Source organism: Oryctolagus cuniculus, chromosome 17, assembly GCF_964237555.1.
Source record: "Oryctolagus cuniculus chromosome 17, mOryCun1.1, whole genome shotgun sequence".
In the NCBI taxonomy this organism is placed as follows: domain Eukaryota; kingdom Metazoa; phylum Chordata; class Mammalia; order Lagomorpha; family Leporidae; genus Oryctolagus; species Oryctolagus cuniculus.
This window is the reverse complement of record NC_091448.1, coordinates 16,381,959-16,403,448: the sequence shown is the minus strand read 5'-3', so window position 1 is coordinate 16,403,448 and position 21,490 is coordinate 16,381,959. Positions and strand designations below refer to the sequence as shown.

Sequence of the window (21,490 nt, the reverse complement as noted above, 5' to 3'; positions counted from 1 at the left end):
GTGCCATTAACAAGTGCTGAAACCCCCTGCGTGTTCAAACAAAGCTGGCCCTTTGAGCCTCAACCTGCAGGACTCAGCTGGGGCCCAGGAATGGCAGGCGGAGGATGGGAAGGCGCGCCTCCTGACTTATTCCTCAGGATCCTAACTCCCCGAGCCATACCCATCCCCCCAGACTGACTCCCCATGGCCGACCAAATGGGGCAAATGGATGGATCTCCTGGACTTCAGGACCCGGTAAGTCACCCTGGGGCACTCAGTACTCAGGCCCGCCTTTGTGCGGAAGGGGGGGCTTCTGTTGCCCCTCTACCAGGGACCTGCCTGGTGTCTGCAATGGAAAAGAGCGTGTGTGTGGTGCAAATGTGTTTGTGGCTCCACGGCCCTGCAGCTACAGAGTCTAAATGGGCCGTAACCTGCAGCTCCGTGTTCACCAGGCGGGCGAAGCAATCTCACTCCGGATCAGTGCCTGTTCCGGAGGTCTTTATCTCTTGTTTTGTACAACCAAGGGGGACACATTATGGAAAAATTCCATTCAAAACCAACTGTTCTAAACTGTATAATAAAAACTTTAAAAATATTGTCTTAATTTAAAAATTCTTAACAGGTTATTCCAAAATGTAAATGAGTTTTTATCAGCTCTTTTCTGTGCTGCTGTCCCTGACTTATCTGATGAGAGTGTTCACCTGTCTTGAAGGTTTCATGTTTTTCTATTTGTAGTACTGAGACTACGTTGTTTATCTGTTTTTAATGTTTGAGTAATTACCCAACTGATCAAAAATGTACTAATTTTGGCTAAATGGTTTGACTCTGACAGCTTAAATTCTAAATCGAGTCTTCCAACTTTGGGCTTCCAGTCGGATCCCTGGAACTCTCAAAGGATGAGACTCTGAGTTTATTAAAGTAACAGCTGCTTGAGTCAATTCAGATTATATAAAATGTATTAAAATGTTATAAATGGTGTCAGACCTATGCTGTATTCATGTTTTTGCTTTCCAGCTAAAATGGTCTTATAAAAATAAGAATAAATTCTGTGTATACAAGCCTTTATGTTATTAACTAAAGTAAGCCAATGCAGATTGGTTCAGAAAATTGAGATAATGCAAATGCCCTTCGGTTTGCTCAGTGGCTTGCTTGCTCAGCTTTACATGTCTTTGATGTGCTTTAAACTTGTTTCTTTTAATGATAAAGATCTTTTCAAAGTTGTAACCATGCACTAGTGACCATGTTTGCTGCTCAGAAGGTGTTGTCCTTATATTACTTAAAAGCATGGAAATGTAATTTTGACTTTTATTTCAGATACTGGTATGGTATTCATTAATAATTCTGTGTCTTAAGTCATCTAGCATCAGTACTAAGTAAAACTTAGAAGAGTGTATTATGTATACTTTTAACATCTCAAATTCGATAAGAGAGACTGTTTGAGTTTGTTAGCATGTATTCTCATAGGTTGTCCACACATGACAATTCAAGGCTATATAAAAGTAACTACGGGTGTAAAGTTTCCAAAAGTGTAAACAAGTCATAAAAAGTTTTAAAATGTTTAAAAATGGTCTAAATCATAAATCTTAAAATCTGTTTTCACAAAAACTGTAATGTCTATTTTAACAGTGTCTGCTTAATCGGCTACCCTGCCATTTCTAAAATTAGGTCCTGTAAGCTCTTTTTGACTCTGTTAAATTATTCTGAGTTATATGATAATTGTGTACTAACTCTAATGTTCAGGGTTTTTATTTCTGGTTTATTCGACAACAAGAGACATAGAATTCATATTCTGCCTAAGTAATTTATTGTGTAACAACCAGGCATTGCTAGTTCAAATGTAGATCAAATGAAGGTCTAGCCAAAAAGAAAAAAGTGTGCCAAAAGAGACTTAGAGACGACGGGAGATGGTTATGCAGCGGGTGCTGGAGAGCTGGGTTCCAGGAGCCCGGGAAGTCTCTGGTGTCCACAGGCTGCGCGGTGAAAGCCCAAAAACCCAGGCCCATAACCCACTGGCTACACGGTAAATATCTGGAGGCCAAAGGATGGCAGAGACCTCTGCCACAATTTCTCCTCTAAGTCAGGCTACGCAGTAAGCACTGGTTAAACGCTGGTTAAATCTGAAAGCCCAGAAAGTCAGGCTAGAGACCCGACTCACTGCCTCACTTCTCCTCTTTTCTTTTCCAGAAGGGAAGTTATGACTGACCATTTCTATAATAATGCCTGGTCACAGTATAGAGGACCAAACAGCATAGCCAGAATAAGAGGTTAAAATGTGACAACTAGATTGATTTTTTGGTGTACGCGGTAAATGGGCAGAACTCCCCTTTTAAACCAAATTGAGGGATAGATAGGAAGTTGTACTAATGACCTCAAAGTATGCAAGCAGGTCACCACAGTTGATCTTACCTAAAAGATCATAGTTCTCCTCATGGGCACGGTCTTAACTCGCAGGAAAATACTAAGTGTCAGAATTTGCCCATGACCATAGTTTTTTAGCTCACCCTGATATTAAAAAAAAAAAAAAAAAAAAAAAAAAAACTCCAAAAATCAGGGACGGGGTTGAGCACCCCCTTGACTGACATCATAGAGGCTGCCTCCTTGGTCCATTTTATTAGAGACCAGGAAATTGAGGAGCAAGCTAGCAGCAGGAGCGATGTAAGGATGGGCAACAGGCCAATCAGTGGCTGCTTTACACGGTGATCCACTGTCAAGGAAACCCAGCAAAGCCAATGCACCCCAAATGGCGCCTGTTGCTGACATAAGGAGCCAGGGCATTGGGCAAGCAGCTGTTGTAACAGCGACTGCCTTCTGTCAGCTCTGCCAAGAGCAAGGCTACTGGACATGGAACTGCCCTGGGTGTCGAAGGACTCCTGGTTCAGAACCGCAGACCCTGTGGCCTTGTGGCCCCGAGCTAAAAAGCCTTTGGCTCTGCCCAGCTTCCAGCTCCAGCCACTGCTATTGGGGATGGCCTAGGGTCAGTAAAATGCAAGTTGCCTATTTCTGTCAGCCTCCTATTCAGCTCTCCTCCTAGTCCAGCCATGTAATGCAAGTCAACAGGGTGCCTCCCTTAAGGGAGATTTGCATCTCTTACAATTCTCTTAACAGCACCCCATGGATAGGTCTGGGCCTCACACACCCAGCCAGGCCTTAAAAATAAACTTAAAAAGCCCTCCCTGCCAGTTCCAGGGGAAAGTGGTCCCCTCCACTCCTGTACTGAGACTATAGACTTGATCTATACCAGCAGAAGGGACCTAAAAGATAGCCCCCTGACTAACACAGATAAAGTTTGGTTCATAGATGGAAGCAGCTTTGTCAGACGGGACCTGCTTCTCAGGGTATGCAACAGTTACAGCATGCTCTGCCCCCAGGAACTTTTGTTCATTTAGCAGAACTGATTGCCTTAACCAGAGCTCTAGATCACACAAGGGATTTGTAAGGCACCTTCACTCTGCATGGAGACCTCAGTCTTCCGGTAAGGCAGAAAGAGCCAACCAGGCTCTATAGAAAACATCACAAGGATAGAAATGTGTGCTTGGTAAGTAAGGTTTAAAAGGAAAGAGTATTCTTGGTAAAAAGGGTTAAAAAGAAAAGAGCTTTTTAAATAAGAAAAGGACATGGTTTGTAAAAATCCTGATGGCTAGTTTACTCTAGACTGGAATGGAAATAATGGAATATTTCAAGTAAGTTAAAGAGGGTGTGTGAAGCCACAAAAGGTTATAAAAAAAAAAAAAATTGGACATGCTAAGTGCTGTTCTGGGGGGTGTCTGTGCCATGTTCCAGGAAAAATGTTGTCTCTGGGTCAATCAGACTAGACAGGTACAAATCCGAATTCGTACTTTTCCTGGAAAAAGCCAAACAGCTCCAGGACCAGGCAAAGCAGGGCTGGGATTTCTGCCCTGATATCTGGTCACGGAAATCCTGGCTGTTTCCTCTCCTTGGCCCAATAACTTCTGCAATCTTGATGCTTCTCTTTGCACTGTGTTTTTAATGCCCTTGTTCGTTTTGTCTCTAACAGACTAAAAGCTGTTAAACTCCAAATGGTCATCAGGCAAGGCTTCCAGCCCATTCCACTGGATGACCTGAGCAGCCCTCTGGACCGAGCGGCACCGTCTTTCCAAGGCCACTGTTGCACACCATAAGACAGGTAGCAAGAGGAAATACCCAAATCCCCCTCGACGCCCACATGCCAGCTTCGAAGAAGTTACAGAAAACGGAACTCCATCCATAATCCCAAAAAAAAAATTTTGGGTATTACCTCTTGAGGGGAAAATATTAGGCAGAAAGTCAGTTATAAGCTTATGTGTGTGTGACATAAAGGCCTAATGTGTCCAGCATATGCATCTGCACCTCAGTCATCCTGACAATGTTTCACTGGAAGCCCAGCCTTTGCATCCTGCCCTGCCCCCTTCTACCTGATAACCTGCCAGGTGGAGATCCCCACCCCTTCTGCCTGACAAATCTTCCACAACCTCCCGGATACAGCCCAGTATCTGCATTTCAGTATTGCAGAACAGGATCTCATTTTCATAGAGGGGGGGTTATGCGCAGCCCTTAAAGAGGAATGCTGCTTCTATGTAGACAAGACAGGGGTGGCGAGGGACAACATGGCTCAACTACGTAAACGCTTAGAGAAAAGACAGTGGGACAGACTTCAGCAACAGGGATGATTTGAGTCGTGGTTCACTAAGTCTCCCTAGCTAAAAATGTTAAACTCATGGTAATTCATCAACAATATGTAACACATGGAGAAGGGGAAACAGATGGTCTCTAAGATTAGAGACCCTGGCCTAAGAGGAGTGGGGAATGAAGGGTTAAAAAGTTAAAAGCCGCCCCCCCCCCAACCTCCTCTGGTGAACTTTCCTGACCTTGTTAGATTTGCTCTGCATAGCCATTAGTCAGTAAATTACCCCAATGTGAGCAGTAACCTCAGTTTCACCTAAGTGAGATAGAAGAAGTCACCATATATCTCTGCCTCCTGGACCCCTGACTCCACCATGTGTCCCTTATCGCCATTCGGCTGCATTCCTAGGTATCACTCCCTGTATTCATAAATCAACTGGTTGTAAAATCACTTAACTTGTATCAATTATTTACTCTATACCACTGTCTGCTCTATGCAATGATTGATTTTCTTTGTTTCAATGTGTATAAAAACCCCAACCCAAGACTATTCGAGGCCGCTCGCCTGTACTGGGACGGGGGCCCCGACATGTCGGAACATCAATAAACTTTACCCTTTGTTAATTACATGAGAGAAGGTCTCTTGGAGCGTTTTTGGGGTGGCAAGAGCAATTCAACTCTAATTCGACTGTAACAGAGGCAGAGAGAGAGAGAGAGAGAGAGGTCTTCTATCTGCTGGTTCATTCCCCAAATGACCACCACGACCAGGACTGGGCCAGGCCAAAGCCAGGAGCTTTATCTGGGTCTTCTATAAGGGCGCAGGGTCTCAAGGACTTGGGCCATCTTCTGCTGCTTTCCCAGGCCATAGCAAGGAGCTGGATTGGAATTGGGGCAGCTGTTACTCAAACCAGCACCCACATAGAATACTGGCATTGCAGCCAACAGCTTTACCCATTACCCAGCCACAGAACCAGCCCCTCTGTTTTTTCTTGATTAGTCCAGCTAAGGATTTATCAAACTTCTCTTGTCACAGAACAAGCTCCTCATTTCATTGATATTTTTATTGTCTTTTAGTCTCTATGTCATTTATTTGAACTCTGAGTTTTATTATTTTTTTTCCTTCTACCAATCTTGAATCTTATTTGTTCTTGTTTTCTTAGTTCCTTTTTTTGTTTTTAGAAGAAGAAGAGTTTATTGTCGAAGGAACTGGGAGCACTGGGGAGAGGGCCAGGGGGTAAGAGAGAGGAGGAGAGATCAAGAGAGGGCACGTGTTCAGGAACAGCTCCTGTTAGACCTTTGCTGGGGGGCGTCAGGGAAAGTACAGAAATAGGTTGTTGATTTGAGGTTGTCCTCTTTTTAACATGTGGGCATTGAATGCTATAAACTTCCTTCTTAGGGGCCGGACCCCTGGCGCCGCGGCTCATTAGGCTAATCCTCCGCCTTGCGGCGCCAGCACACCGGGTTCTAGTCCCAGTCAGGGCGCTGGATTCTGTCCCGGTTGCCCCTCTTCCAGGCCAGCTCTCTGCTGTGGCCAGGGAGTGCAGTGGAGGATGGCCCAAGTGCTTGGGCCCTGCACCCCATGGGAGACCAGGAGAAGCACCTGGCTCCTGCCATCGGATCAGCGCAGTGCGCCAGTCGCAGCGGCCATTGGAGGGTGAACCAACGGCAAAAGGAAGACCTTTCTCTCTGTCTCTCTCTCACTGTCCATTCTGCCTGTCAAAAACAAACAAACAAACAAACAAACAAAAAAAAAAAACTTCCTTCTTAGTACTACTTTTGCTGTATTCCAAAGGTTTTGATATATTGTATTTCCATTCTCATTCATTTCAACAAAAATTTTAATGTCTTCCTTGATTTCTTCTTTGATACACTGCTTATTCAGGAGTAAGTTGTTTAATTTCCATGTATCAATGTAGGTTCCAATATTTTTTCTTGTTATTTATTTCTATTTTAATTGCATTGTGGTCCAAAAAGATACATGATATTATTTTTATTTTTTCAAATTATTGAGACTTATTTTGTGACCTACCATTTGATCTATCCTGGGAAAATGTTCCATATACTATTGAGAAGAATGTGTGTTCTGCAGCTGTTGGAAAGTTCTGTAGATGTCTGTGAGGACAAGTAGATCTAGGGTGTAGTTTATTTCAACTGTTCTTCTGTTGATTTTATGTCTAGGTGATCTGCCTACTTCTGAAAGTGGCGCGTTATAATCATCTATCTCTACTTAAGTCTATTAATATTGCCCCACTTCCTAGTTTCTTTTTACTGCTTTTGATGTAAAATATATTTCAACTGATTCTTCAGCGTTCTTTTATGTTACATTTGCATAGACTATCTTGTTCCATTCTTTCAGTTTTAATCTATGTATGTCCTTAGAAGTAAAGTGAGTTTTTTTTTATAAACAACAGTTTGTTCCTATTTTTTAATCTGTTCTAGTCACTCTATCACTTTTAATTGGAGAATTTAATTCATTGATGTTTAGAGTAATTATTGATAGCTAAGCTTTACTACTGCCATTTTGATACTTGTTTTGTACTTTGATTGTAGTTCCTTTCATTCTTTCTCTTACAATCTCCACTTATGGTCAGGTGATTTTCTATAGTGGCATAACTTTGATTCATTGCCTAGCTCTTTTGTCTATTATAGGTTTTAAATTTGTTGTTACCATGAAGCTTACAAAAAAAAACTTTTGGTTATAACAAGTGATCTGGAAATGATGACAACTGAACATGGATTATAAAAATATGGAAGAAGACATTGACAAAGAGATAAGAAATCCTAGGGGCCAGTGTTTAGCCACAGTGGATAAAGCCATTGCCAGTGATGCCAGCATCCCATATGGATGCCGAATCTAGGCCTGGCTGCTCCACTTCTCATCCAGCTCCCTGCTAATGGTCTGGGAAAATCAGCAGAAGATGGCCTAAGTGTTTGGGCCCCTGCACCATGTGGGAGACCCAGATGAAGTTCCTGGTTTTAGTCTAACCTAGCGCAGGCTTTTGTGGTCATCTTGGGGAGTGACCTCATGGATAAAAGATCTCTCTCTCCCTCTCTCCCTTTCTCCCTCTCTCCCTCTCTCTCTGTAACTCTGTTAAAATAAATAAATCTTTTTCTAAAAAAAAAATGAAGTTCTAGTATAGCATTCTACATTCGTGCTACATTTGTCCGTCATTTTAAATTTTTGATAACACTTTTGATCTCTTTCTATATTGCCTCTTAACATTTAAATGTAGTAGTTATAATATTTTATTCTTCATTGTACAACTATAAATGGATTATACACATCTTTATATTATTAGAGCATTCTGAATTTGTTTGTATAGTTACTCTTACCAGTAAATATTCTACCTTGTGATATTTTCATATTACTTGTTATCATTTCTTTCAGTTTGCTGAACTTCCTTTAGCATTTCTTGTAACATAAGTCTAGAGGTGATAAAAATCTCTGGTAATTTTTTTAATTTTTATTTATTTACTTAAAGGCAGAGTGGGGGCTGATGTTTTGACATTATGAATAAAGCCACCACCTGTGATGCTGAAATCCCATATAGGTGCCTGTTCGAGTCCCAGCTATTCAACTTCCAATCCAGCTCCCTGCTATTATGCCTGGAAAAGCAGCAGAAGATGGCCCAAGTATTTGGGCTCCTGAACCCACATGGAGATCCTGAAGAAGCTCCTGGTGGCTCCTGGTTTCTGACTGGCCATTGCAACCATTTGGGGAGTGAACCAGCAGATGAAAGATTCATTTTCTCTCTCTGCCTTTCAATCAAATAAAAATCTTTAAAAAAGGCAGAGTGACAGAGGAGGAGCAACAGAGAAAGGATGGAGTCTTCCATCTACTGATTCACTCCCCAAATGGCTGCAATGGCCAGATCTGGGCCACACCGAAACCAGCAGCCTGGAACTTATCTAGTTCTCCCACATGGGTGGCAGGGGTCCAGATACTTGGACCATCATCTGCCACTTTCCCAGGCACATTGACAGGCAACTGGACTGGAAGCAGAGCAGCTGTGATTGAACCAGTCCAGCTGCTCTGATATGGGATACCAGCACCCACATGGGAGACCAGGAAGAAATACCTGGCTCCTGGCTTCGGATAGGTGCAGCTCTGGCCGTTGCAGCCATTTGGGGAGTGAACCAACAGAGGGAAGATCTTTATGTCTATCTGTTTCTTTCACTGTCTATAACTCTACCTGTCAAATAAATAAATAAAATCTTAAAAAAAAATACATGGGGCGTTAGGGGATACCTAAAATATCCAAACCATAATACCTAGAAAGTGTGTTCAACAAATATTTCTTAAGTATATAAGGAATTATGATGGTGCCTAACATATAGTGTGTACAGCTTTTAGTTATTTCTATGATTCTCAAAACAATTTGAGAGTCATTATTATAGCTCAATATGATTTTGATCTTCTCCTATAGTTGATAAGAAAATTCCTCTAGAAACACTGATGGAAAAAGTCAAAGACTTTACAGGTAAGTGAAAAGTTATTATAAAATTAGGATTCTAATTGACTACATTAAATTTTTACTTTTTTCTTATATTTCCTAGTACTCAGTTCTTGACTTGTAATTTCAGGTTATTTTTCCATATTAATTAATGTTCCATGTATTGACATAAAATTATCTACATTTTTGGAATAAAATTATGGGAGTATCTCTTGCTTTCAAATTCTTCAATCTGTTTTATGCCAATAATATAATTCACTTTAATAAGAACAATATGTAAATACAGAGCAAATCAGAGTGAAGCTTAGAAATTATTAAGGAAATGTATTTATTGTAGCTTCATTGAATAATTTTTGTTTAAAAATTAAAATATACTTTTTGAAGAAAAAATTACGTAAACACCTATTTTTAATTGGCTTATCAGATTTTTATCCTGGAAATTATATTTCACTAACTTCAGGAGGGATATATATATATATATATATATATAATCAAAATAATTTGGTCTAACATATCCATTGATTCTATAGTTGAAAACATTTGATTTTTACTTAAACCTGAAAACTAGCATGGTATCATTTATCATAAGGTAATATTATTTTTAGAAATAATTACTGCTATCTGAAATAATGATATGTACCCAATCTCTTATTTTTAAAGGTAAGAAGATTGATTCTAGTGACATAAGAAATGTTCTGGGAAACCTCAGTATTGAGCTTACAGAAAAGGAACTAGAGAAGCTGTTGAAAACATTGCCGGTTAATGGTGAGCCACACTAATGTCTGGGGGTGCTTCTGGGGAGCCTGAGTATCTGTGGATCAGTATGGAAATTTTAATTCCTTCTAAAACATGATCGATTATAATTTTTAAAAACTGAAATTTAAGGGGCTGGCTCTGTGGCACAGGGGGTTAGAGTCACAGTGTGCCAGCATCCCATATGGGTGCTGGTCAGGCTTGTGGCTGCTCCTCTTCCAATTCAGCTCCCTGCTAATGCACCTGAGAAAGCAGTAGAGGATGGCCCAAGTGTTTGGGGCTCTCCTACCCATGTGGGAGACCAGGAAGAAGCCCCTGGCTCCTGGCTTTGGCCTGGCCTAGCCCTGGCTATTGAGGCCATCTGTGGAGTTAATTAGCAGCTGGAAGATCTCACTCTCTTTACTCCTCTCGCTCTCTTTACTTCTCTCTTTCTCTGTAACTCTGTCTAATAAATAAAGAAATCTATTTTAAAAACCTGAAATTTAAGCTGCAAATAAAAATCACCAACTTGAGAGTTTAGCCAAGCAACCTTGCAGTTTTAAATTGTCTTCCAGGCTAGTAAATATTTACTGCTACCCCTCAGGCCACTAGTGGTCTTATATTATTTTAAAAGGGAAAAGAAAGAGAGATAGATAAGAAAATAATAATAGAAATTAAAGATAGAAGTAAGAATTTTTTAAAAAGGAAAACTATGATTGGGTATAAGCTCACAGGAGGAGATAAGTATCACATTGAGAAAGACTTCCTTCATTTTGTTGTCAGATTAAAATATTGGATAAAATATTTTAATAGCTTTATTGGGATATGATTCATATACCATACAATTAACTCAAAGTTTATAGTTCAATGGATTTTATTATATTCACAGAGTTGTATATCCATCACCACAATTAATTTTAAAATGTTTTTGCCACCCCTGGAAGAAAAACCACATCTGTTGGCAGTCAGCCCTCAATTCCTCCATCTCATTCAGCCCAGGGCAACCAGTAAACTGCTTGCTGCCTGCATCTATTTACCTAATCTGAACTGTTCCTATAAATAGAACCATATTTGGTCTTTTATTATTATCTTCCTCTGCTTAGCACAAGTGTTTTAAACATTTCTCTGTCATATTATCTATCAGTACTTCATTTTTTTCTTGCTAAATAATCTTTTATTGTTTGAATATACTGCATTTGTTGGCTGATGAGCATTTTGGATTGCTTCCACATTTTGCCTATTAGGAAAAATGTCCCTGTGAACATTCATGTACAAGTCTTTGTATGGTTGTATGTTTTAATTTCTCTTAGGTATATACATAGCCGTCGAATTTCTGGATCATACAATAACTCTAAGTTGAACCGAGGAAAACAGGTTGTTTTCGAAAGTGGCTGCATTACTTAATATTCCTACCAAGAGACTATAAAGGTTCCAGTTTTTCCTCATTTTTATCAACACATATTATTATCTTTTTTTTTATTTGGTTATATACTTAGTATTAACTGGTACGTCAGAATGAATTTCATTTGTGTTTCCTTGATGGCTAATAATGTTGATCATCTTTTCATGTGCATACTATAAAACAAAAGTTTTATAATTTAGCTCTTTTAACAAATATCTTAATAATAATCATACACATTTTAGGTTATGGATATTTCAATACATGCATATAATATGTACTACTCAAAACAGAAAAATCAATATTTCCCCATCTTTTATCTTCCTTAATGATTGGAGGCTTGGATCTTCTTTCTTCAACTTGTTCATATAATATCTACTAAGTATTGTGAGCAACAGTCTCCTGACTATGTTATATAAAACTAAGGTCTGCCAGCAGCAGCCCAGCTTCCCTCCTTCACCACCCGCAGCTGCCACCATGATTGAATGATAGATAGCTCCAGACCTAATGACAGTCTCCAAATTCCTCCATCTCTACCATGGGCACCAATGCCTTGGCATTCGAGAAAGAGAATGGCCCAGAACAGTTTCCCATCAACAAGCACTATTTTGAATTAGTCAATTTTGGGAATACCAACTACAATAATTCAGTTCTTCAAGAACTTTATTTCTGTTGTTCATTCCGGGAAGAAGTTCTAGCATACAAGAGTCAACTTAGAGAGGAGAGCTTTCTCAGGTACTTAGAGGACCTCGTCCATAGCATCACGACTCCAGAAAATGGTAGGAGTTATCCCTCCAAAGTTCATAGCAATATTATGAAGGGGGGAAATGAGCTTTTTGACAACTACAAGTAACAAGATGCCCATGAATTCTTAAATTGCCCACTAAATACAATTGCTGGTATTTTACAAGAAGAGAGAAAGCAGGATAAACAAAATGGTCACTTAATTGATGGAAATATTGACAGTGAAAATAACAACAGCACACCAGATCCAACAGAGGGTTAATGAGATTTTCAGGGAACATTAACTAATGAAACCAGATGTCTTATTCATATAAGCTAAGATGAAGGTTTTTTAGAACTTTCTGTTGAGGTAGAACAGAGCACATTAATTACACACTGCTTAAGGGGTTTTGGCAACACAGAAACCCTGTGCAGAAAATACATATAGTACTGTGAAGAGTGTCACAGCAAGCAGGAAGCACACAAATGCATGAAAGTTAGAAAACTGCCCGTGATTCTAACTCTACACCTTAAGAGATTTAAATACATAGATCAAGTTCATCGATATGTAAAACTTTCTTATCAGGTAGTTTTTTCCTTTAGAACTTCATCTGTTTAACACATAAGGTTACGCAAACAATCTTGACAGGATATACGATCTTGTTGCTGTTATAGCTCACCCTGGAAGTGGTCCCAATCGAGGCCATTATGTTGCAATAGTCGAGTCATGATTTTTGGTTGATGATGACATTGTAGAAAATAGATGTACAAGCTATTGAAGAATTCTATGGGTTGACATCAGATATCTCAAAGAACTAAGTCTGGTTACATCCTTTTCTATCAGTCATGGGACTGAAAGGAAGCTGTAAGGAAGAGATACTTCTGCCTCATTTTTTCTCTGGTTATTTTGGAAAGAATCAAGCACTGATTTTTCAAAAAAAAGGAGAAATGCAGGAACTCAGGGGCCATAGCACACTTTGCACACAAGAAAGCAGACCATGGATTCGCAAGCCCTTCCTATCATGGTAGTTGATTTCTTTGCTCAGGTATCATGCTGTCCTTGCAGTTCATACAGCAAGGAAATGAAATCAAAAATACCAGCTCCTCCGGTAAAACAGCCTTCCAGTTATCAAAATGCATTTTCTCTTTGTTAATTGCACCAATAACTTTTTGAAGTCCTTCAGGGTGCAGTAGAAAAAATTGGAATCTCTGTTGGATTGTATGTTAACTGAAGGAAACCATGTTGAGCATCCTGCATAGGTTTATGTGTGTTTGGTGTGTAGAGCAGTACAGTCAGTGGTCTTTTCCAAGCATAAACTGGAAATACTTTTGGACCAAACACTTACAGTTGCCTTCCTGGTGTACAAGATAAACATGTTTTGCTTCTCTGAAGAAGTTTGTAATAATGTACAGTGTATATAAATGTACGGAACAATTGGTCAAAATGGATTTTTGTTTTCCCAAGGGGAAAGACTGGCTTTGTAAGTATAATTTTTGCTTATATATGTTACTTAAAGCTGGTGGAGTCTAAGTATTTGTATGAAATGCCCATGATTCTGTCAATAAGTTTGAGCATAATTGTTAGATTTTATCAATTTAAGTAGTCCTTTATTTCTATTTTTAAAGCTGAATGTTAAAATATCTGAAATCAGTAAGATACCTTGACGAAAATTGCAGTGAAAAGTGGTAAATATTCTTTTTCAGGAGGAACTGATATCTCTGGCTAACTATTTTTATTCTTGTAGTTTATATGTCAGTTTTTTATTCAGCTTTAATTTAAACAAACTAAAACAAAAACTCCTTAAAATTCCCTATAATTGCTGGAATAATAAAAGAAATTTTGTTGCAGTGGTGGTACACCAATCTTTGGAATCCTTAAATATTTTAATGTTTTAAGCTGAGGCCCTGCTTGAAAAATTCATGTCATAGCAGTTATTTTCAAATGTCATTTTTTACCCTTCAAAGAAGTAATACTTTCATTCATTATAACTGTAGCAGTGTGGATAGCCAGCTAAAGGATCACATGTTAATGAAATTGACAAGTAATACAAAAAAAAAGCTCCCTACCCTCCAACCTACCTTTATGAATCTTATTGGAAATGTGTCCAGAAATTTAACCTTGTGTTTGTTAGAACCTCATTCTATTGGGAAGTTTTAAGAAGTAATCTATGTGATCTAAAATGTACATAAACTGTTGCAATTGACATTTTTCCATGCATCAGTAGGTTGTCTGAGAGGCTGACTGTAACTTGCAGAAAGTACTTGAAAACTGTGTTCAAAATAATAGCAATTAGGCCTTGGATAGTCATATTAAACTCTTTTCAGGCAGTACTTTTTTAAAAATTCTGTAATTTTCTAATGTTATTTTACTTAAAATGTTGAAAAACAACAAAAATGTTTTTGTGCTGCTATTATTAACATTTATTATCTGTATATTTTAGCTCAAGAAATTACTTCACCTATTTGTTCTGTAAACAAATCTTTAACTTGGGAGAAAATTATGATATTTAGTACTTATTAAAAGTATTTTGATAAATTTCTTTTTAAGATACAGTGTCTGGGTAAGCCACTATGGAAGGCAGTCTATAGATTCCTCAGAAACCTGAATATAACCCTACCATTCGACCCAGCCATACCACTCCTTGGAATTTACCCAAAGGAAATGAAATTGGCAAACAAACAAGCTGTCTGCACATTAATGTTTATTGCAGCTCAATTCACAATAGCTAAGACCTGGAATCAACCCAAATGCCCATCAACAGTAGACTGGATAAAGAAATTATGGGACGTGTACTCTATAGAATACTATACAGCAGTCAAAAACAATGAAATCCGGTCATTTGCAACAAGATGGAGGAATCTGGAAAACATCATGCTGAGTGAATTAAGCCAGTCCCAGATAAACAAGTATCATATGTTCTCCCTGATCGGTGACAACTAACTGAGCACCAAAGGGGAAACCTGTTGAAGTGAAATGGACACTATGAGAAACAGTGACTTGATCAGCTCTTGTCCTTACTGTTGATGTACAATGTAATACTTTATCCATTTTAGTATTTTTTTGCTCTAGTACTATTGGTTGAATTCTGTGATTAACACACAATTATTTTTAGGTGTTTAAATTTTAACTGAAAAGTGATCCCTGGTAAATATAAGAGTGGAAATAAGAGAGGTAGGAGATGTACAATCTGGGACATGCTCAATCAGACTTGCCCCAAATGGTGGAGTTAGAATCATGTCAGGGGATCCCAATACAATCCCATCAAGGTGGCATGTACCAATGCCATCTCACTAGTCCGAGTGATCAATTTCTGTTCACAATTGATCATAATGATAGGAATAAGAGTCAAAGGGATCACACAAACAAGACTAGTGTCTGCTAATACTAGCTGATAGAATCAAAAAGGGAGAGAACAATCCATCATAGGAAGCGGGATACACAGTAAACTCATAGAATGGCAGATGTCCTAAATAGCACTCTGGCCTCAGAATCAGCCTTTAAGGCATTCAGATCTGGCTGAGGAGCCCATGAGAGTATTTTAGGCATGGAAAGCCAAGACACTCTGGAAAAAAAAAAAAAGAAAAAAGGAAGACCTAAATGGAAGATCTCTGCGAGTGAGATTCCCAGTGGAAAGAATGGGGCCATCAAAGAAGGAGGTAACTTTCTCTGAAGGGAGGAGAGAACTTCCACTTTGTCTATGACCCTGTCGGAATACGATTGAAGTCAGCGAACTCAAAAGGCTTCCATAGCCTTGGCAACTCATGACTAGAGCCTAGGGAGATTACTGACGCCATAAACAAGAGTGTCGAATTGTTAAGTCAACAACAGGAGTCACTGTATACTTACTCCTCATGTGGGATCTGTCCTTAATGTGTTGTCCAATGTGAAGTAATGCTATAACTAGTACTGAAACAGTATTTTACACTCTGTGTTTCTATGTGGGTGCAAACTGATGAAATATTTACTTAATATATACTGAATTGATCTTCTGTATATAAAGAGAGTTGAAAATGAATCTTGATGTGAATGGAATGGGAGAGGGAGCGGGAGATGGGAGGGGTGTGAGTGGGAGGGAAATTATGGGGGGGGAAGCCATTGTAATCCATAAACTGTACTTTGAACATTTATATTTACTAAATAAAAAATTAAAAAAGATAAAGTTTCTAGAGCCTCATCCTGGCTGGAGTTGTTTTCTACAAATTATACATAGCTTGCCTGGTCTACAACTGAGCATAGAGACACAACTGATAGTGTGGGGATGGTCAGAGCAGTGGAGGTGGATATACTTTCTCTTTTGAGGGATTCAACCAAATTGTTGTGGAATTTAAAGCTGTATTTCTGCAGTTTTCAATGCAGAGAAAAGGGTAGAGCGAAGCGGAGTCATTTGTGACATCAGCTGAGCCACAGCATTTGTGAGAATGATAGATTAAGTCATTGTGTGAGCACAACATATCTTCTTTTTGCATGTGAATTTCTGGCTCTCTCAGTACCATTCATTGAAAATATTAAGTGATTGCTAGCACCTTTCTCAAAAGTCAGTTGACCATAAATATGTATCTCTGAATTGATTTTTGTGCTTTTCATTATTTAATTAACTTATATGTCTGGTGTTGTGCCAATACCCCACTGTCTTGAATACTGTAGATTTGTAGTAAGTTTTCAAATTTACAAGTATGACCTCCCCACTTGTTTTCTTTTTGGCTTTTATTTTTTTTCAGGATTATTTTGGCTCTTTGGCCCCTGCTTTACCATATGATTTTATTATCAGCTCATTAATTGCTGTAAAAAAAATCAGCTTATTGATTTGTAGATCAGTTTGAGAAGTTTTACCATCTTCATCATTAAGTTTTCTGATCCATTAACATGAGATATCTTTTCATTTATTTTGGTCTTTTAAATTTCTTTCTACAGTGTTTTGTGACTTTTCAAGTGTAAGTTTTTCATATTTTTGTTAAATTTATTTTTGAGCATTCTATTCTTTCTGATGGTATTATAAATGTACTTGCTTTCTTTTGGTTTTAATTTCTTCATTGCTACTCTAAAAGATAAATTGCTTTTGATTGTCGCTCCCTGTGGGGAGCAACTGGGACTAGCCTGTTACTCGAATTAAGACTTATTCTATGCATCTGCTCTCCCACAATATGGCGTTGGGAGAGGAGTAAACAGCTTCTACGCAGCTGCCTCCAGTTCAACCAATAAACAGCAGGACCTGCTCCTGATTGCAGGAGAGCAGTGTACTAGGCGTGTGGGTAGCAGAGTTGGGATTGGTGGAAGAGGACTATAAAGGAGGAGAGAGACAACATGCACCAGGAACATCTATCTGAAGGAACACCTGTGCAGCCCCCGAGAGAGCCGGCCGGCGGTGTGCCGCTCCCCCGCAAAAGTGGGGAAAGTGGCAGGGGGAACCGCCCTTCCACGGAGGTGGAAGGGTCGTTAGCCAACCCGGGAAGAACCAGCAGCAAACCCGGGGAGGGACAAGCAGACAAAAGAACAGCGCAGGGTCCTGTGTCGTTCCTCCACGAAGACGGGGAGCAACATAATGGTGCCATGACTCGGATAGGAAACTTAGGAGGGAAGAAACGGGAAGAAGTGGGAAAATACCGGAGAGAGAGACTAGCAAAGAGCCTAGGGAAAAGCCGGATGGAAAAGGTGCCAAAAGAAGCTATTGAAAGCATAGGCATAGACTCGGATACGGACTGTGGGAAAGAAGTTAGGATTGAAAGTGAAAGCAAGAAGAAACTTAGACTCAGATACGGACTATGGGGAGAAGCCAGGAGAAATGAGGGAGGAATATTGTTGGAAGAAAAGTTAGGAAACATACCGGGTAGAGAAAAATGTTAGGATGAAGCCGCGGGGGCAGGCCGAGGCAGAGACGTAAGCTAGCTTGGAATTCTTCAAGTCAGCCCAGGAAACAAAAGGCGAAAAGCAAAACCAGAGGCGGAGGCTAGGTTGAATTCGCCAGGTTAGCCCGGGGAACTTAGACTGAATACCGGTGATGGAAATGTAAGCTAGGCTGTGTGATTCGTGGAAGCTGCCTCCACCATGGAGGAACGACACTAGACCCTGCGCTGTTCTTTTGTCTGCTCGGCCCTCCCCGGGTTTGCTGCTGGTTCTTCCCGGGTTGGCTACCGTCCCTTCCACCTCTCTCGGCCGGCTCTCTCGGGGGCTGCTCAGATGTTCCTCAGGTGTTCCTCTTAGATGTTCCTGGTGCATGTTGTCTCTCTCCTCCTTTATAGTCCTCTTCCACCAATCCCAACTCTGCTACCCACACGCCGAGTACGCTGCTCTCCTCCAATCAGGAGCAGGATCAGCTCCTGCAGGTCATCACTCAAGTTGGCGAGAGGCAGCTGCGTAGAAGCTGTTTACTCCTCTCCCAACGCCATATTGTGGGAGAGCAGATGCATAGAATAAGTCTTAATTCGAGTAACTTAGTCTAGTCCGAGTTGCTCCCCACATTTGATCAATGGGTAAAATGTTTTAAATATCCTGTGTTTTAAATTATTCAAGTTGTTTTCTGAATCTCTTGATAATTTTACCATTATATGAATTTTTACTTTCCTTATAGATGCTGGAAAGGTGTATTATAATCGGTTGCTGAAGAGCATAAAGTCTCTGAAAGGTAGGTAGGAACCAAATTATAAGGCATATTATATAGGTTCTCCAGACTTTATATCATTCAGTTTGAAAACTTGGACCCATATAATCTATCTTTTATGATTCTTTATCTGCTATTATTATGCATTATTTAAATTTTATTTATTTATTTATATTTGAAAGAGTGACACAGAGGGGGAGATGGACAGAGAGTAAGAGCAAGAGAATTTCCATCTGTTTCCATTATTTTTTTGTTTATTTGAAAGGCAGAGTTAGAGAGAGAGGGGAGAGACAGAGACAGAGATACTCCATCTGCTTGTTCACTCCCCCAAATTGGCCAGGGCTGAGCCAGGCTGAAGCCAAGAGCCAGGAGCTTCTATCAGGTCTCTCACATGGATGCAGGGGCCCAAACACTTGGGCCATCTTCTGCTGCTTTCCCAGGCACATTAGTAGGGAGCTGGATCAGAAGTGGAGCAGCCAGGTCTTGAACCAGAAGCCATGTGGGATGTCAATGTCACAGACAGAGGTTTAACCTACTACTCCACAACACTGACCTCAGATTGATTCTTCAGATAGCTATGATGGCTAGATGTGGGCCAGGTTGAAACCAGGAGCTTCAGACTCATTCTAGGTCTCCCACATGAGTGGCAAGGATCCCACAACCTCAGTCATCACCTCTCTCTCCAAGAGTGCATGCTGGCAAGAGACCAGACTTGGAAGAAGAAACAGGACTCAAAGTCAGGCAATCCCATATGGAATGTATGTCTTAACTTTGCAAAATACCCATTCCACATTTTCTCTTGACAGGAATGCACTCATAATCTGAATTGTTTTCAGCTTTTTGTAAAAGGAAAAATCAAGACCAGTAAAACAAAATAAAGATGTGACAATTATTATTAATTAGCATTGATCGATATAAAGATAACTAATAAATCAGGAAATTTTGTTCAAAGAAATTAAGTTGGTATCTACGGTTCTGCTTGTTCAAGTCCCTTAACATTGTTTACTCATGTCCCTGCATGTTTAGTCATGTAGGCTTGTTAACAAGACTGGTTTAAGGGAAACACATTCTAAATCTGACTCGTGTATGAGCTTTCTACTTGAGCATTCAAGTGGACAAATATATTTGGGGTTTCAGCACTGTTAAAATATAATGAAACACGCAGCACGGTGGCATAGTGGGCTAAGCCTCTGCCTGCAGTGCCAGCATCCCATATGGGTGTCAGTTTGTGTCTCAGCTCTCTGCTCTGGCATGGGAAAACAGTGGAAGATGGCTGTAGTGCTTGGGCCCCTGCGCTCGCGTGGAGACCTGGAGGAAGCTCCTTCCTGGCTTTGGATCGGCCCAGCTCCTGCCACTGCAGTCATCTGGGGAGTGAACCAGCAGATGGAAGACCTTTCTGTCTCTCCCTCTCTCTGCCTGTAACTCTCTCAAATAAAAAAATAAAATCTTTAAAAATATATATAATGATACAAAGGCATATTCATCCTTCATCAATTTTACTTTAAAAATGTATGCTCATTAAACTTAATACTAAAAATGTATTTTTCTTATTTTGCTGTTATATGACTGCTTTTCAAGTATTACTTTACTGCCTATTTCCTCAGAAGGGAAGATTAAGAAGAATAACCTCCATTCTACTTTAAAAAATATCGGAATCAAGCTCACAGAAGAGGAACTGGCTGAACTGTCAAAAAACCTACATGCTGATGGTAAGCACTTAAAATATATTTAAGCCATTTATATCTTTATTTTCTATGTGATATTTTGAAAAATATGTCTCAAAGACACATTTTAAAGCCTTGGGGACAGCCCAATACTAAAGTTAAATAATTAATTTAAAATCAGTATCATATTTCCTGTGGAACCAAGAATTATTAGAGGCTAGCAGGATCATTATTAAGTAAGTACTAGATTACTATTGCTTTTCAGCCTTTTGGCTAAGATCAAGTGTAGTAAGAAAGTACTAGTTTACTAAGCAAGTAAATTAGAAGAAAAAGTAGAGGAAACACAGAACTGATGTGCTTACCTGTTATTTGTTCCTCTGTCCATTTCAATCTGCTATATAACCCTGCCCCTTGTGGTAAGCCTGCTATCACCAAGTTAGTTAAATAGTGATCTCATTATAAAATCCTCTGAATGTGAGGGGCAGTATTGGGGCACAGCAGGTTAGACTACCGTCTGTGACACTGGCATCCCATATTGAAGCACCAGTTCAAGTCCCAGCTGCTCTGCTTCCGATCCAGCTGCCTGCTAATGTGCCTGGGAAAGCAATGGATGATAGCTCAAGTACTTGCACGCCTGCCACCCACATGGGAGATCCAGATGGGGCCATTACAGCCATCTGGGGAGTGAACCAGAAGATGAAAGATTCTCTTTTCTTTTTTTTTTTTTAAGATTTACTTCATTTATCTGAAAGGCAGAGTTACAGAGAGAGAGAGAGATCTTCCCATCTGTTGGTTCACTCCCCCAAATGGCAGCAATGGATGGATCTGAGCCAGTGTGAAGCCAGGAGCCAGAAGCTTCTTCCGGATCTCCCACATGGGTGCAGGGAACCAAGCACTTGGGCCATCCTCCAATGATTTCCCGGGCGCATTAGCAGGGAGCTGGATTGGAAGTGGAGCAGCCAGGACCTGAACTGGTGCCCCTGTGGGATGCCAGTGCTGCAGGCCAGGGCCTTAGTGCAGCTCCAGCCCTGTATTTCTCCTTCTATGTTTCCCTTTCGCTCTGCTATTCTGCCTTTTAAATAAATAAAAGATAAAGTCTTAAAGAAGATTTTCTGGACGTGATTTCAGTCTTATTTTAGATTTTCGTGGTACCTTTATTATATGGTGGATTCTTTTTTCTTGAAATTGACACTTTCTGGATGGTCCACTCTCATGAGTTTCCTCAATCTTGTCTACCTGACTTTCCGCTCTCTTTTGCTTCAACAGCTTCTCTTCTCTCAATGGCCTCTTAAAAGCTTGGATTTTCAAGGTTTTTTTCATTAG

The 21,490-nt window shown here is 40.0% G+C and overlaps 1 protein-coding gene and 1 pseudogene across 33 annotated transcripts in view; both read left to right on the top strand.

Annotated features, from left to right (window-relative positions):
- EFCAB3 (EF-hand calcium binding domain 3) overlaps positions 1 to 21,490 on the top strand; it is a 649,184-nt gene that overhangs the window by 400,213 nt on the left and 227,481 nt on the right. For 31 of the 33 annotated variants that reach the window (XR_011383437.1, XM_070060541.1, XM_070060535.1 and 28 more), the window contains 4 exons: positions 9,027 to 9,080; positions 9,714 to 9,818; positions 18,474 to 18,527; positions 20,108 to 20,212. Coding sequence is in view for 32 of the 33 variants with exons in the window: in XM_070060541.1 (XP_069916642.1) it covers positions 9,027 to 9,080; positions 9,714 to 9,818; positions 18,474 to 18,527; positions 20,108 to 20,212 (318 nt within the window). In the remaining variant the exon portion in view is untranslated. Of the gene's footprint in view, positions 1 to 3,994; positions 5,237 to 9,026; positions 9,081 to 9,713; positions 9,819 to 18,473; positions 18,528 to 20,107; positions 20,213 to 21,490 lie in introns of those variants that run through there. The other 2 variants (XM_070060531.1, XM_070060548.1) reach the window with 2 other exon arrangements.
- LOC127484408 (ubiquitin carboxyl-terminal hydrolase 12 pseudogene) lies at positions 9,828 to 15,937 on the top strand (annotated as a pseudogene).